Below are 17451 nucleotides of genomic sequence, written 5' to 3' on the forward strand. Positions count from 1 at the left end.
TTTTAATCTTCATTCAACGATATTTTTGATACTTGTTATTGTTATACAATTATCCAACTTAATGGGATTACCAAGTTTTGTTTAATATTCTTAATTTAGTGTGAAATCTACATGAAAATGGTGGAAGACAATTGACTCTTCTTATGGAACGTGAATCCTTCTTTCAGCCCTCCTCTTCTAATCATTGATTTAACCGTTTTTTCAGCTTAAACTATTCAAATTATGGCTGGTTGCTTGATGGTCATCACTGCTGATAATCTCATTTGAGACAGAAAAAGTTATCTTAAGAACAAGTTTTGATTACATGTTGCTTGCTCCAGCTACTTGAAACTTGGTTTCTTTCTTCTCATCAAATTACATTTCTCTTTGTTTTCTTCCATAGTGGTTTTTAAAATTCAGCTTTTACTGTTTCAAGTCTTCTAAAAGTGCCAATTGTTTTGTAAATCATGGACCAAATAATGTATCATCTTATACGTTTCTAATCGAAAATGCCCGGAATTTAAAACAACGAAATGACTTGTTTCTATTGACCATGGATCCTCTTCAGCCGACAGATACATTTGTTTTGAGTAAAATATGAGATGATTTAAAAGGAGAGTTTGAATAACTTACGCTTATGTGTTACTCATGGAATCATAATGCCAAGTCCCATGTCAATTTCAAATTGCATCATCTTAACCATGATTACAATATTTTATACATCGCTCTTGAAATCAACTCATTCACTCATCAATTGATCATCAAGAGGCAACTCAACATTTTCTATTCTTCTCCTCTTCTCTACTTCTGATAACTTTATATAAAAAAAACATAATTGTCAACAAGACCAAAGACAAAAGAGATTTCCCTCCAGAACAGTGGCTCCAAGGATAACCATCAACATAATCATCATCGGCAGACAAAAGATAATCTTTGGAGACCTTAAACCTACAAGGAGAAAAAGTTCTTGAAAACATCAAAATCAAATATTATTCTTACCCAAAGTAGTCTTAAAGATTTTATTTTCCTTCTCTAACTTTGCCTTCTCTCTCTTCCCTCTTCCATCCCTCCAATTTTCCCTCTTCTGCGTTTTCTTCCCTCTATTCTCATAATTTTCCTTTTCTTCTTTTTTTCCTTCCTTAGAACATTTCTTATGCCATCTAAAATTTTCTCTTGGCCATTGACTGAACTTCTCTCACTCTCTCTCTCTCTCGTTTACTGACATCCCCGTGAATAATGTTGACTTTGTCAACAACAATTTGGTTACCTCGAAGACGTAAACTTAAACTATCCAATCCAACATACGAGTTGCAACGGCTTAATATTGTCTAGCAATAGTGTCTACTATTACGCCCCTCTCATCATTCCTAACTCTCTACCTATCTTCATCTTGTATCTTCTTCGGCTCACATGAAATTATTCAACAGTTACAGATGAACCATTGTTTCATCTCGTTCTTTTTCTTGATCATTTTCTCTCATAATTTCAACCTTTTCTCTCAACTGACCCAGGTAGTCAGTTTTTATAAACTTTAAAACCTAACCTTAAAACTCGTTTCACCAACACTCATTGGAAACTGAACTGTATCCTTAGACGACCAATATCTTTTTGTTTGTGTTGTTGCTCTTCGATAAATCGATTGCTCACCTAGCCACATTCCCAATATTTTCACCTTTATTCTTCTTCTGGGAAGAAACTCAATTTGTTCGACAATTTTGATCAACTCGTTATGAATCAACGTTACCTTTCACTGTGTTTACCTTTGATTATTATATTGTTTACTATTCTCTATTTGGTGCCAGTGACTTTTTGTGCTACAAGTAAATCAATTAACTCTACTAAATTGACCAGTATTGCTTTTTTCATCTCATACATGACCATGAAAAATTGTCCATTGCTGGTCATATTGACTTTTTAAAATCTTGTAAATTGTCCAACAGTTTAAAATTAACTCTCATTTTCTCGTCTTTTTAGACTCTCAGAATACTGGAAGCAATGGCAAACGAATCTGCTCGACCAAGGCTTGTCAGGAAACAGGTTAGTTATTCAAATCACGTAAATCTTATCACCATAATTATAGATAATCTTGCAAATTTAGTTTAATTACATTTACTTCAACCAAGATTAGAAGCTTTTAGCATAGAATTACAAATTAATTATAATTTTAGCAACAAAGAAAAGTAAATTAATTAAGATATCTATTATTTAAATATCATTGGATTATCATTCTTATCTTTTTCTGAAAATTGCTAATTCTAACTTTATTTTTTCAGCTAATCGTATTTGGAACGGTATGGATGTTAATGTTGATCCATGTGATGATTTTTATCAATTTGCCTGCGGAAATTGGCTTCGTAAAGCTGTGATTCCAAAAGATCGTAGTTGGTGGTCAGTTTGGGCTTTATCACGGTTAACATTGAAAAAGCAGCTAAAAAGTAAGTGGTATAACCATTTTACTTTTTTTGCTTTCATTTCATTGAAATTCATAATCTACCTGAATTACGTGTCATATAAATTGACTAAACATGATATAGATTTTTATACACTCAAAGAAACTCAAGTACTCTCGGAATAGTAGAGTCGCGTTCACCCACGTCTTCAAACCATTTGGGTCAATGTCTTTAAAAATAAGCTCATACTCTTGACCAATAACTCAGAGTATTTCTCTAATGGCCAAAATTGAGCATTTAAATTTAATAGTTTCTTTGAACGAGCAAATTTTACCAATTTTCAATATTCAATATTTTATATCAATACTCTTGATATCTATTGAGTGACAATCGCTCAAGTGGCTTACAATTTCCATACAACTTATTTCAACCAAAGATTGCATTCACTTTCATGCAACAAAAATTGAGTTTCAGTTTGACTAGAAAATTACTGAAATACTAAAATATTGATGGTTTTAAATGGTTTTCCAGTCGATCTGGTAATAAATCTAACATTAAATTTGCAGATTTATGTTTACCTGTCATTATTTAGTAGATTGTAATAGTTAGTGTCAACATCTAATTAAAACTGACCCTGGAACTGAATTAAACTTTCATCATCCCTTAACAATAACATAAAGTGCAAGCTATCAATTTGTGAGTACATGTATAAAGCTCGATATACTGATGATACAATCGGCTAACTACCATTGTAATCATCAAATCCGTGAAACCATTTGTCAAATATCCTTGGCTTAATCGTTTCACTTCTCAAATAATACCTAATCATCTCATTTAGTTGACTTTCCATATCCTTTCATACAAACCCTTTCAACTCCCAATTCCAAGATTTCAAGTCAACATTGAAAACATTTCTTCTTCGAGACTCACTTCTTGATCCGTTAATGTTTCATAGTTACTTATTTCATCCATTAACATTACCTTTTCAAGGATTGTAAATTTCACGAATACATTCCAAGAGGTTCAAGTGTCCATTATTTTCATTCAATTAAACACCTAGCTTGCAAAACACAAACAATTGATTGGTAATTCCTCGACATTGATAATTTCCTGCAACCTTCACAGTGTTCAGTTCATCGCTTTGAAGCTCTTCAACAAATTAAATACAAATATCCCTTTTATCATATCATTAACTGAATGAAGCATATCCATGAATCCAGTTATGCAGATGAACCGGGATTCCCTTAACTCTCTAAACCAATGATCTATTGTTGATTAACACAAATCCTTACCCAATATTTACACCGATACCTTGCACCTAGACAACGAACCTAGAGGGACTTTACCTTACCTTAATTTTAAAGTTCAACTAGTTTACATAATTTCATTATACAATCGCTATTAAAAAGCAAAAGGGTTTGTTTTCGATTTTATTCACCATTGTAAATTTAAATTACTTCGAGTCTTAATTAGTAAATACAATTGAAAACCAATCTTTTAAGCACAATTAATTTTCTTTGTGTATACTTTTCATTGAAAGTCTAATTTTAATAAGGGAAAAAGGAAACTGATTGAACAAGCTTACAGCACCTTAAGGCAAAAAAAGGAAAAATAATTAGTAAATTGACAAAAAAACAGATTCTTAAATAATTCACAAACGTGATTCATATCTTAATTGTAATTTGTTACTTGTAAACAACCATTAAATACCATTCACAATGGGTTTGCATTAAAATCAATGGTCGAGTGTAGTTTTAATGAAAATTTACTTCACTGGGAAAAATTATTTCATCTTTTGTTTAGTTTTGTTTAAAATCTCTAACTTAAATTGAATTTCATTGAATTATCAATAGTTTATAGAAACTGGTTTAATCATAAAATTTACGACCCTTTAATATCATAGTCAGTGTTGTTTGATTTTCAACTCAACCAGCTCAACTTGGTCTTCGTAAAGGTGTAGGTAAATTTTGTTTCAACAATTAGAATTTAATTACTTAATAATCTACTGAATGTCATTAAATTGTTTGAGAAAAGACGGAATATATATTATCTTTCTCTTTCATTTACTCCAATAAATATGACAATGTTTATGCTTCCTTGTGTTGGGAACAAAAATGGTGTGTCTTAATCATGCAATATAATTTTTACTTTGTACTCGAGGACATTTTCAGGGTCCTATGTTAATTGCTTGAAAAATTGATGACTTGTAATTTTAATTGTCGAAAGGCTGAATAGAGTATCGTTTAATTGTCCAAATTTCAAGTCCAGCCTGAAAATAGTTGATCAATTTATACACGAGAAGAAAGTTAATGTAATTGTTTGTCCTTTCGCATTGTTTCAAGTGTAATCTAAAAGAAACCTTTGGTTCATTAGGTTTTTATTTACAAATTAACAATTTGTCTCTTGTAGGTCAAGATGGCTAATTAAACCGTTTAGCTAAGGCCGTTTAGGCTTTAGACAATTACTGACAATTTAACATATTTTGATTTAATTTCACATTAGTTCAATGAAAAGGGAGACTAATTTTGGGTGAAAAAATCTCGAGATTTCCCTTTTCTTGAAAACATTTAACTCATTTTCACTGATATTTCTTCTGTTTTTAGGATTGCTGGATACTAAATATAATCCCAAAATCCATCGTTCACCGGTAATTGGACGGTTGCTCGATTTTTATTCTGATTGTATGGATACGGCGCGTAGAGATGAAGTTGGCATTGGACCATTGTATGAAATACTCGATTCAATTGATGGTTGGCCTGTTATTGTAAAATCATGGGATAGACAGAAGTATAACTGGTTTGAAAATTATGTTAAATTAAAAAGTCAACTTGGAGCCAATTATCTGATTAAAGTTTATATTGATGTTGATCTTATGAACAATACTCAACGTGCTATTTACGTTAGTTAACTTTTACTGTTTATAGTTTTTATTATTCTTGTATTTTTATTTGGGTTTAATCAATTTATTTCTTGTCGTTTCTAGCTCGATCCACCAGAATTGGATATAAGTATTCATGAATTTGAATCTAGAACCTTTTCAAAAGCTTACAAAAGGTATATGCGTGATATAATTGAACTTATGAGACGTGATAAACTTTCAAAATCTCGAATTGATGCTGATGTCGATGATTTGTACAAATTTGAATATCAACTTCAATCCCTAATTACTAATGGACTTCAACAGAAAGATCAACTCAACCCTTACCGCAGGATGACCATAGCCAGTTTGTCAAAGGAGTTTAGAGGTGTGAGTGTTTATTTCCTTTAATCAAGTACATTATTTTGTATAAAAATAAGCTTCTCCTAAAATTATCAATCTAATTGTTTACTTTCAAATTTCAAATTTTATTGTAGATTAATTGGCGAAGATTGATGATTAATATGTTTCGCTGGTCAAATACAGAATTTTCAGAGAGTGATATATTTATTATTGAAAATCAGGGTTACTTCAAGCAGTTGGGTTCAATTCTTAGGAATACACCTGAAAGAACAATTGCCAACTTTTTGGGATGGCGGTTTGTTATTGCCTTTGGTGATTACACTGTCAGCCAATTTCGTCAGTTTCGCTTTAAATTTCAAAGAGCAAGAAAAGGTTTAAAATCACCAGAAAAAGATTGGGAATTTTGTTACAACCAGTTAGATAATTATTATCATTTTGCAATGGGCCGACTTTATATTGACAACTATTTCAATTCAACGAACATAAGAAAAGTGGAAACTCTGGTTAGATACATAAAAGATGCCTTACGAGAAGCCTTTAATAAACAAACATGGATGGATCCATTAACACGAAAAAAAGCAAAACGAAAGGTTTTGATCATTTAAATTATCTTTCAACTTTTGACTTATGTGACCTCTACTTATGTACCGTTGAGGTTTGATTATTAGACGATTTTTGGCATTTTTATATTGTATTCTTTTTTTCTCAAACAGTTAAACAATATGGCTTCTGTTGTGGCTTACCAACCATGGATTAAAGACAATCAGCAGCTAGAAAAATTTTACGAAGAGGTATAACAATTGTTTGATTTGGTAAAATTCAGTGCTATTAATACTCTCGTCTTTAACTCTTATTTAGCAAACTGTGATTCCAGGAAATTTCATTAGAACTATTTTGAAATTTGAAAAAATTGATGCCAGTAAAAAAGTTCGAGCTCTTCGCTACCGAGTCAATCGATATGCAGTGTAAGTCCACAAATTAAATGCGACTTTTATTTCATTTTAAATATTTTTCTTCTATTCTATTTTTTCAATTTTTTCAGGCGTCTCTCTGGACCAGCAATAGTCAACGCTTTCAATTACATTGATCTCAATTATATCCGTAAGATTATTTGGCTATTAAAAAATACCAGCTTGGTTACAACAAACATGTTTTCATCTTTTCTTTTCAGAGTTTCCTGCTGCCATTTTAGGTCCTCCATTTTTCTCAAGTGATGTTCCAGATGCTCTTAACTTTGGTGGCATCGGTAAAACAATTGGCCATGAAATAATCCATTCATTCGATGACGAAGGTTGTTTAGACAAAAAAATACATGAAATATTTGAATTGTTGATTTTCATACTCTGAATTTTCAATAGGTAAACAACATGATAAAGATGGTAATCTCCGTAATTGGTGGTCACCAGGCTCAACTAGGCGTTACAATGAACGAGCACAATGTTTTATCGATCAATATGATCAAATGAAAGATCCAGAAACTGGCTTGAATATCAATGGTGTCAACACTCAGGGTGAAAATATTGCCGATAATGGAGGAATCGATATTGCTTTTAATGTATTTAGTCTTGAAATCTAAAAGAATTGAATAGAATCTTTATGCGTATCTTTTTTATTTTTTTTCTAGGGATACAAAAAATTTGTCAGCCGATCAGCTAAGGCCAGAGATGAAAGGTTACCAGGGCCAATGTCATCTTTCACTCCTGATCAACTGTTTTTCATTTCATTTGCTTCGGTAAGTTTTTACAAGTGTAGATGGATAATACTGATTATTAGAATAACTTGTTAATTGTAATTTTCTCTTCAAGATTTGGTGTGAAAAAGAAAGACCAGCTTCTTTGCGAAATTCAATTCTTCAAGGTGTCCACAGTCCGTCAAAATTCAGAGTGGTTGGAACATTAATGAACAATGACAACTTTGCTCAAGTTTTCAGCTGTCCCAAAGGATCGCCAATGAATCCAGAATCAAAATGTAAACTTTGGTGATTGCAATAGATTGGTATTTGACTGTAGTCGAATTGGAATGATCAAATGATTTCTATCAGATTTACAGATGTTTAAATTTGATATTCTATCAACTTCTTGATTATTTGGTCAAAAATTGAATACGATCAGGATTCTCAAGTTGTATTAGTCAAAACTGGTTTGATGATTCGTCTCTTTGATCACTTTCAGGTTCTAATCATTCAGCCATTAATTTATCCTGAAAAATTGAATGGATGCTTCTTATAATTTAAATTGACCAATTTAAGATGTTAACTTAAATTCAATCAGCCTTAAAATGTTACATCCGTTCAAGATCATATTGTAGTGTATTATACAATTGTAATTGTATGTATTTTTGTGCATCTAATTTAACCAAAAAGTTTCTCAGTATTTCTACATTAGTACTGATTCTCAATTCAATCATTGAAATTACAAAAATGGTACAATTACATCTTGTTTGTTTCAAGTTGTCTAATTGCTGGTAAAATCAGTGATAATGTATTATAAATATTCAACTATTGGAGTCTTTGTTGACTGATTGTACATCGCATTGAAATAGCGCAACAAAAATGTTATGTAAGAGTATTGAAATTTTTTTGTAAATTTTAGTTTATTTTCGTATCAACAATTTAATAAATCACTTTCTAGATGAAAATCATAATCACTTTTTCATTGTTTTAAGAGTTGGAATAAAAAGATTTTTTCACAAACTGTTATGCTGAAATGGTCCCTCATATTTTTTTCGCGGGAACTGAGGCTTTTCTTTGAATCCTTCTCTTTAAATGCTGTTCTTCTATTTTGGGTGAGCTTAATCTATGTCAACTCAAATTATTTTTGTTTATGTTTTCTAATTTTAATAAAGCTTTTAATATTCTAGTTTGATGTTATGGCTTGTCTTGGCAAGTTGAGTGTTTCCGGTGTTAGAAGCTTTGATCCAGAAAGTCGCGAAGTCATCAAATTCTTCCCATTAACGTTGATTCTTGGATCTAACGGTGCTGGTAAAACGACTTTAATTGAGTGCTTACGATATGCTGCTACCAATGAATTTCCTCCATTTACGAACAAGGGTAAAACTTGGATTCATGATCTACACTTTGCAAAGGTACTTCATAATTTTTCTATAAATAAGATGTTTATTTTTTCTGTTGCTTTGCTCTTTTTAACTCTGGTTTTTCATATCTTTCTAGGGCCATACTAATCGTGGTCAAGTAAAGTTGGCTTTCAAGGATATACACGAAGTAGAATGTGTTATCACTCGTTCTCTGGAACTCACAGCTAAACGTGACAGATCTGGCAAAGTTGTTCCTCAGATGAGAACATTAGATGCCATCATAAAACGTGGAGAAGAAACCATTGTCAGCACTAAATGTGTTCAAATTGATTCGGTTATGCTGGATCTTTTAGGTGTCTCTAAAGCTGTACTATCTGATGTTATATTTTGTCATCAAGAAGATTCTAATTGGCCTCTTAGTGAATCTAAAGTTCTCAAAGAGAAATTTGATCAACTGTTTGGATCCATTGGCTATGTTAAAGCCTTAAAGAGAATCAAAGATGAGCGGACCGAATATTCTAAAAGATTAACGCAGTGTGAAGGTGAATCCAAGCTTTTCCAAGAACACAAACACCAGGCTGATAAATATTCTAATGAATTACACAAGAACCAAGCAACACTAGCATCATACAAAGAAAAGATGAATTCTTTAAATCAAGAGATTGGTCCTATCAAGCAGGAACTTGAATCTTTGGCCGTCAAAGAAAAAGCTATGGTGGGTGTTGAAAAGACCATATCTAGCTTACAAGCTCAGTTAGATGAGCAAAAGAAGAGCATTGATTACTTGAAGAAGAATATTCGAGAAATTTTTACCGGTACTAAAGAAGAACTCAAAGACAAAATATCAAATTTCTCAGCGGGTATCAAAACAAAAGATTTCGAGCTTAAAAAGGCTGAAAAAAAGTTGGAGGATTTTGAGGATGTTCTGAAGCAACTTAATACTAAAATCAATCGAATATCTATGTCAAAGGGCAAACTAGAAGCCAGACATGCAAAGTTTACTCAAGACAAAAAGAAATTGAAAAATTATCTCCAAAAACTGCTCAAAGAAGAATCATCGGAATTTGATTCATTGAGTACTTTAGACATCGAAGTAAACACTGATAATGCTTTGGCTACAATCCATACTTCTTTAGATTCACGAAAAGGAAAACTAGAAGATGAAATCCGGGTAACACTTAAAGAATTCGATAATTCAATCAAGGAAATTGACCGACGAATGGATGAACTCAAATCTCAGAAATCTAAGTTGGAGCAATCTATCAAAATCAACAATGATTCTATTAAAGAAAAAACTGATGAAGCTGGTCGAATTGAAATACAATTGAAAGAAATTAGTCAATCATCTTCACAATTGAAGAAACTCGCTGCCCAATTGGAGACAAAAAAAGACGAATTGCGAGAGCTTAATGAAAAGTACGATCTAGTCAACATTCAAAAGGATATTCGCTCGATTTATGCTGAACAGCAAAAACTCAAGGATAAACTTGATATTCTCTACAAGGAAAAGGATCTTCTTATTGCTCAGAATGAAGCAAGAGCTGTTTTACAAGTTCACTTGAAAACCCAGGAAAAAGAGCAAGATAATTTAGCTACAATTTATTCTGAACATGTTAATCTTTTGCAAGATCTTGGTATTGATGAAAATGACACTGACAAATCTTTCGTTGATGAACTTAAAAACAAGATTCGAGGAGTAGAGAGAAAACTAAAAAACAAAGAAGCTTCCAAAGAATCACTTGTTTCAGATCGGAGAAAGCTGGAAACTCAATTGGAAATGATAAAAATGAAATTTGAAAATTGTAAGAAAGAGATCAAAGAAAAAGAATCGAAAATCAAAGCAACTTGTGGCTCAGACTCCTTTGAGAACTATTTGATGTCAATCGAATCTGAATTAAAGGCTTTGCGAAGTAAGAGTGCGACTTCGAGTGGAGCAGAAACAATTTTATCTGAATACTCAGTCATCATTGAAAAAGAAGCCAAATGTCCCATATGTGAAACTGATTTAAAAGCTACTCTCTCCAAAGTTAAGAGCAGTTTGACAAAGAAAATTCGTCAACTACCACAAGAGGCTAAAAAGGTGAACGAAGATTTGGCCAAGATGGAAAAACTTTATGAAAAATTACTTCGGTTAAAAAATGACAATGAAACGGTTAGATCTTCCAAAGAACAGCTTCCAAAATTGAAACAAGAAGTGCTTGATACTCAAAAGAAAGTTGATGACATCTTGAACAAAATACAAGTCGGAGAACGTGAACTCAAAAAAGAAAAGGCTGAACTTGATAGACTCCGAGCAGCAGAACCTCAAGCTATAAGTTATGACAATAGCATCAGATCTCTTCAGGAGGTTGAAAGTCGAATTCAAAAATGTAAAGAAGAACTAGGAGCTGCCGATGATGACTTACGATCTTTGGATGATGTTCGCGAAGAAATAGAGGAACTTTCGGAGGAATTACATCGAACCGAGGAAAAACACAAAGCACTTCAAGACGAAAAAGATTTGGCATCAAAACAGATAAATGAACTCAAAGAAGAGATTTTCAATTTGGAAGGTAAAAAATTGAATCTTGAAAAAGGTCAGCAAAGGCAGGTTTCTTTGACTGAAAAATGCTCAGAATTGCAAAAACAAGTCAACTCATTGAAAAAGGATCTCTCCAAATATCATAATGAAATCAAGTCAATTGAACCAAATTTGAAAGAAGTTATTGAAGAAAGAAGAAAATTAGCTGATGAAAAAGATGGAAAAAGAAAACAGTTGGAATCGACTTTAGCTAAATTGAACCGATATCAAGATGATTTTGCTGCCATTGGTGAGGATATATCATCTTATTTGATGGATGATACTGATTCTGAACTACGAGACTTACAAGAAGAGTTAGATCAAATTAAAAAAGATAGCAGTAAAGTGCACAATGACAAAACTGATCTCAGCAAAAAATGTCAGGAATACCGTAAAGAAATCAATGAAGCAGAACTGGGAGAAAGAAACTTAAAGGACAACTTGGAGCTTCAAGAAAGACTGGAAAAAGTGACCGAATATGAAGAAAAGTTGGAAATAGAAAAAGGTAAACGAGGTGCTGCCGATTCAGTGGCGTTGTTGAAGAAAAGGCAACAATTAGATAAGCAATATCAAGAAAAGTTTCAACTTTTACAGCAAATTAAAGGTAAACAAGAGCCAATTGTTTCTCATATTCAAGATCTGGAAAGAGAATTATCTGCAGATAAATATCGTAAAGCTAAAGATAATTATCAAAGTAAATTAGTAGAAACTGTTGAATTGGAAGCAATTTGCGAAGATTTGAATAAGTTGTATCGAGCACTCGACCATTCAGTCATGGTTTTCCATAAAAAGAAGATGGATGAAATTAATCGTTATCTTTACAAGCTGTGGAGACAGGCTTATCGGGGCAATGACATTGATTACATTAAAATTGAATCAGACACTGAAACTGAGAGATCAGCTTCAGATAAAAGGCGTTCATTTAATTATCGTGTTGTCATGGTTCGCAATCGAGTTGAAATGGATATGAGAGGCCGGTGTTCAGCGGGACAAAAGGTTATCGCTTCTTTAGTTATCCGTTTGGCTTTGGCTGAAATATTTTCCGTCAATTGTGGAATCTTAGCTCTGGATGAACCAACTACAAATTTGGATAAAGAAAATATTCAAGCATTCGCTGATTCAGTTTCCAATATTGTTAAATTGCATCGTAACCACCGGTTCCAATTGGTTATAATTACTCACGACGATCAGTTTCTAAAATGCCTCCGTGAATCTGAGTGTGAATATTATTATGAAGTCTACAAGGACGATAAAGGTTATTCACGAATCAAGCAACTCTCAATCAGAGAAAGAGATAATTAATTTTTGTTTTATATTTTTCGATTAATAATTGGTTACAAGATTTGAATTAACAACAAAATTTAATAATTGTTAATAATTGTTTTGATTATAAATTTTGTACATAAATATAACATTTTATAATAAATATTGATAAATCACATTAAGTATCGAAAGGCACTTTATTTGACAAATTTAGACAACTGTTGATCATTGGATAGTTGTGGTCTCATTGTAATATCATCTGAATTGGAAGAAATTAAAAAACAGAGTTAATTAAAGATGTCTCGATGAAAGAAAATTGAAAGAGATCAGTTAATTTTCATTAAATAATGTATATTCTGGTGATAACTAAGAACTCTTGTCAATAATTTAAGCTAATTGATGAATAAAACAACTAAATTAATCTGATTGAACTGATTCACGCCTTGATCCATTTAAAGATCAATTAATTACTAAGCTTTTGGACCAACAAAACAATTTAAGGAATCAATTTTGATGTTGACATTTTGCAATTGGATTATGCATCGAGTGGAATGTAATGAACAAATATAAGTAAAAATATCGATCATATGATTATAATGTGACAATCATTGAGAAACGATCAAGAACATCACATATTTGTACTAATGTAGAGCTGAGTTGATCATCTTTTCTGTCCTCCAGTTTCAATCATCAACATCTTTTTCGCTGTGCCACTGCACAATGTTAAGTTTCCATGGTGAAAATGATCAGCAAGGGATAATGTGGAAGAAGGTGATGATCAAGATGAACATAAAGGGCTGAAGAATCATAAAAGGATGTATCAAACAAGTAAGATGGAATTTGATGGTGAATAAGTAAAAGGGCAGATCATTAGGCCTTTCCGTTAGCCAACTATTGACAAGAGTGAAAATCAATTGACTTTATGATAGTTGACTGAACATTTCTTCAAAGCCAAAAAAAATAACGATAATAAACGATATGTATTAAAAAACATCTACAGCTCAACGATGAAAAGGTTTCACATCAGTTTGGATTTCCTTACATGTTATTGTATCCTGGTTATTTAATCCTTTCTTCATGTATTCATCAAACTCACAAACACTTTCTTTTATCAGATTAACAGCTATTATTCACCATCAGAATCTGTGAGGAAAGAAGCAGAAAAAAAGTGGATGAGAAAAAAAATGAATGCAAAAAATTGTGACAAAATGATTGGTGAACAGAAAAAGCTGTTACTTTTGGTTTAGAATGTTTCTTGCGATACTTTCAGAACGTTTAAGATTTATGGATTTTTTTTCTTTAAACATCATCATTTCAGATTCTCTTTTTTTTCTTTATATTGGAATACAAGAAACTTAGGTAAGCTATAGAGACGAAAATAATTTCACTTAGTCTTCAAGCGATAGATTTGTTGAGAGAAAAGGTAATTTCTCACCAAGAATCAACTTGTTTCACTGGCTAAATTCCTTTACCTTTTACTATCATTATCATTATCATCATCATCTGCCTGTGTACCAATTTTGATGTAATCTTGATTCTCTTAGTAGGATAACTTTCCATATCAATCAGCAATTGATAGTTTTATAAATAAAAAATGATCAAACAAAATGAGTTTTGCCTAAACTGATCTGAGATCATAAGCAATGCATTAAAGGCTTTGTTTCTTGCTTCTGCTGTAGATTCAATTGATTCTGATTTTACAAGCTATTATCAGTTGATGTATTACCACTAAAATGAAACGTATCAGAATTTAAATTGATCTAAAATTGAGAGTCAATTTTAATTCTTTAATCTCTCCTGCCAATCGCAAGTCAATATAATGAATGTACTTTTTTCAACTTCCTAATTTTAACTCAAATCCCATTATCTTCCTTTTTGTCTTTCTCCAAAATTGACCTCATTTAGCCTTAAAAAAATAAAAATTGAGTTGCAGGATGAAAATAATGATGATGATGATGATGATGTTGATGGAGGAGGGTGAAAGGAGACAAAGTTTCAAAACCAAGATTATTTATTTTGTATTATTTTGTACTTTTGTTACTTTATTTTGTCTTTTTAAGCTCTACTCTCGATCATCACCATCACAGCATCATCAACGTCGGAATTACCTTAACCTTTTTTTCCCTACTTTTTATCCATTTTCACACATCTTTGTTCTTGCCTTTTCTGGTTTTCTTTGTTTCTCTTGTTTCTCATCGTCAACTCCAAGATTATCAAAATAAATGATAAAATAAATATCAACTCGATCCGTCTCTTGACTCTCCTCCTTATCATCCTGTAAACGCTTTTCACTTTTTTTGGCTGTTCCTTTCGTTGTCGATAAACTTCTGTATCCATTAATGTATATTATGATCCTTACGACAACTAATCAAATTATTTTTGACTTGAATGAATAAGGCAAAGCTCCAGGTTAACATTACGTTATTGCTTGATTCCATTTTAACGAACTTTTGGGTTTTTCCAGATTAAACACAGTTAACATCCCGAAACAAAAAAGTGTACACCATGAACCCATAAGCAGTTTCCATTAAGAGCAAGCCATTTAGAGCATTTCCAATCAATAAGTCCAAATGAGCCAGCCAAATCAATCCAATTAAACCATTATTTCACAATGAAAAATCAAACCAATGTTGATACACAAAAAACTCGTTGTTGCTTGTCTAAGTCATCATCCTACAAGAGACAAAAGAAAAAAAACAATTAATTATGCTTAATAACCATATTAACCAAACTTAACTGATACATACAATAGCAATTGAGAAGAGGCAGATAAAAGCTCTAATAGATTTATACAATGATAAATGGCTAAATCTATTGTTAAAATTAAATCATTGTTAAACTAATGATTACCCAAATGAGTAGCAAAATTAGAGGGAAAACAAAGCAGGATTCACTTGTATCTAATTGTATCGAGTAAATACTATCAATACTTATCGAAATATCTATTACCAAATTTGGCGTGAAATTACAAAAATTGACACAAGTTAATTAATTAACGAACTAAAAGTAATATTAATTAAGATAGTCGCCAGTTGAAAATCAATTTTCACCGAGAATCAAATTAATAAACATTGATTTAATCTAAAAAAAGCAAACACAGTTGATGAATACAAATACAAAAAGAAATGGCAAGAGTCAAAAGGGTTCATATATTAATTTACATTATTATCACATTTAATGCAGTTGAAAACAAATTGTTGACAACATATTAACAGGGAAGTGTTAAAAATCTCATTCAAAGCAGCTGTATAAAACAATTAAATTATTATTATCCAGCAAAATAAGATAATTACAGATTGTTATTACTCTAACCATTGCAACTAACAGTCTAATAAAGTTGAAAGAAGCAATATTGCTGGTAATATTTGAGAGGAAGAAAAAAAGTGTCTTGATATTAATTACATGTCAGCATTTTGTCACCATCTTTTGGGCTCAGCTTTTTAATCACTTTAATATGATTAATAAAACATCTTTCAAGACTGCTAAGACTTAGTGTGTTGCCTTTTTTCAGTTCAAGTTTAGACAAAAACTAGAGTCTATTATCATCATTACAATCACCAACTTCATCCCAATAGTTAGACTCGACATTTTGATACTTTTTCAACATTGAATTGTTTTAATACGTTTTGCCTTTCCATCTTTGTCTCACAATTCATGTTGTAAGATTTGTCAAACAAGACAGTAACATTTATCATTTTTATAAACATGATGCTGAACAGTCGAGTAAAGTTGATGATAATTATAAGTTGAGATCAAAAAGTTAGATTTTCAAGTTTGACTGAACTTAAAAATTGTATCTTGTCAAGGAAAAGGCAACTTTATCGATCACACTTTTATCCAGTCGAGGGTGAAAAATTAGTCTCCAATGCAGGTTCATATCATAAACACTGGTCATCAAGTTATGAATTATTATCAAACAAGAGCACACAATTGTGACTATTTAATGGCTAATGTTGATTTGATTCTTATAAACATTTCAGACATTAAACAGTTTGATCCAGAATTTCTCTGTCTTTTTGCTCTTGAATTGGTTTGTGAGTTTAAATCAATAACTAATACTTTCCAAGGTAAAGGTTAAACTAACTAGTGTTTAGTGTGAGATTTACATGGTTGCTTCTGACTCCAAATAAATAGAGCTTTTAAGCCTTCCACAATCATTGATTTACCCCTTGATTAATAATTTGTAAAGAAATTAATCACTGCTTTGGGAAAATTAGCCAAACAATTAGCTTATTCCAAGTGATTTCAAAGAGTCCTTTGCATTTGATTCACTTGTTGAAGCTGCCTCGATTCAAAATGCTGTTTACTTTCAAGTTGTCAACTCATTTTAGGAGCCTTATGAGTGTAAAATTGGTTACATTGATGGAAAGGATAAAAATGAAACTCAATTTGAATGCATAAATCAATCAAGAGAAACAATGAGTAAAAATTTGTCTTTTCTCCGGCAATTGATATTCATGATGAAAATGTCATCACGATGAGGAAAAGAAAAAGCAATTGATTTAAATTGTAAGTAGAATCGCAAGAGAATCATTTGTACACACAAATGATATAAAACAATAACAACAACAATAATTGTAATTTGTCTGTTTGGTTTACTTGCCTATTGGCAGTAGTCACATGCAGAGTCTGTACTCGATTCAGGTAAGATAATCATTTTTGCTTCTCCAAAATCAAATTCAGTCAAGTAAATCAAATGAAAGTTGATCTCATTCCGACTCTTCTTATACATTCAACCAGATATAATAATACAGAATATAATATCTCTTGAGAATGATAAAAGTTGTCCTTTACTAGGTTTAAGACCTTTACAAAAAAAAGAGCAAGAAGAAGAAGAGAAAAGCTGAAACTTCATCATTTTCATTCTCATCATCATCATGATAACATTCACATGGGAAAAGTAAAGATGCAATTAATTAGCAGCCGTAATTTGACTTAATAATAGATTCATGAGTTTCGATGATTCGTAAGATGAATATTACTCTCTCAGTGTCAGGCTCATTTGG

The 17451-nt window shown here is 31.7% G+C and overlaps 3 protein-coding genes across 5 annotated transcripts in view; 2 read left to right on the forward strand and 1 right to left on the reverse strand.

The window, feature by feature from the left end:
• Window positions 1-4: 4 nt before the first annotated feature.
• LOC107362294 (neprilysin-1) lies at window positions 5-8278 on the forward strand. Of its 2 annotated transcripts, XM_025160949.2 has the most exons (14): window positions 5-983; window positions 1123-1799; window positions 1954-2016; window positions 2253-2414; window positions 4973-5268; window positions 5353-5616; window positions 5724-6179; window positions 6303-6380; window positions 6448-6554; window positions 6632-6690; window positions 6761-6880; window positions 6948-7144; window positions 7214-7321; window positions 7395-8278. In XM_025160949.2, exons 2-14 carry the CDS (start codon window positions 1709-1711, stop codon window positions 7569-7571), a joined length of 2178 nt encoding a protein of 725 aa, XP_025016717.2. In that variant the 5' UTR covers window positions 5-983; window positions 1123-1708; the 3' UTR covers window positions 7572-8278. The 2 variants fall into 2 exon arrangements, with proteins under 2 accessions (XP_025016717.2, XP_015784813.2); XM_015929327.3 differs by having other exon boundaries at window positions 223-1799.
• An 8-nt stretch (window positions 8279-8286) lies between these two features.
• LOC107362289 (DNA repair protein RAD50-like) lies at window positions 8287-12627 on the forward strand. The gene is made up of 2 exons (XM_015929311.3): window positions 8287-8673; window positions 8759-12627. Exons 1-2 carry the CDS (start codon window positions 8458-8460, stop codon window positions 12482-12484), a joined length of 3942 nt encoding a protein of 1313 aa, XP_015784797.2. The 5' UTR covers window positions 8287-8457; the 3' UTR covers window positions 12485-12627.
• Window positions 12531-17451, reverse strand: part of LOC107362291 (protein turtle) — a 123995-nt gene continuing 119074 nt past the window's right edge. The window contains exons 1-3 of one of the 2 annotated variants that reach the window (XR_016198167.1): window positions 14554-14696; window positions 13488-13588; window positions 12531-12704 (exon numbers count right to left, since the gene is read on the reverse strand). Coding sequence is in view for 1 of the 2 variants with exons in the window: in XM_089266759.1 (XP_089122885.1) it covers window positions 15065-15118 (54 nt within the window). In the remaining variant the exon portion in view is untranslated. Of the gene's footprint in view, window positions 12705-13487; window positions 13589-14553; window positions 15119-17451 lie in introns of those variants that run through there. The other variant, XM_089266759.1, reaches the window with a different exon arrangement.

The sequence above is a fragment of the Tetranychus urticae genome, chromosome 1 (genome assembly GCF_039701765.1).
Source record: "Tetranychus urticae isolate SD_2017Ah chromosome 1, NJAU_TeUrti_SD_1.0, whole genome shotgun sequence".
Classification (NCBI taxonomy): domain Eukaryota; kingdom Metazoa; phylum Arthropoda; class Arachnida; order Trombidiformes; family Tetranychidae; genus Tetranychus; species Tetranychus urticae.

What these genes read in the sequence shown, in the direction of transcription:
- LOC107362294 (XM_025160949.2), top strand. Translation starts at nt 1,709, where the DNA reads ATGAATCAACGTTACCTTTCACTGTGTTTACCTTTGATTATTATATTG. An exon ending in GAAAAAAAGCAAAACGAAAG is followed by an intron (nt 6,180 to 6,302) that starts GTTTTGATCATT and finishes TTTCTCAAACAG; the next exon opens with TTAAACAATATGGCTTCTGT. An exon ending in CGAGTCAATCGATATGCAGT is followed by an intron (nt 6,555 to 6,631) that starts GTAAGTCCACAA and finishes CAATTTTTTCAG; the next exon opens with GCGTCTCTCTGGACCAGCAA.
- LOC107362289 (XM_015929311.3), top strand. Translation starts at nt 8,458, where the DNA reads ATGGCTTGTCTTGGCAAGTTGAGTGTTTCCGGTGTTAGAAGCTTTGAT. An exon ending in ATGATCTACACTTTGCAAAG is followed by an intron (nt 8,674 to 8,758) that starts GTACTTCATAAT and finishes ATATCTTTCTAG; the next exon opens with GGCCATACTAATCGTGGTCA.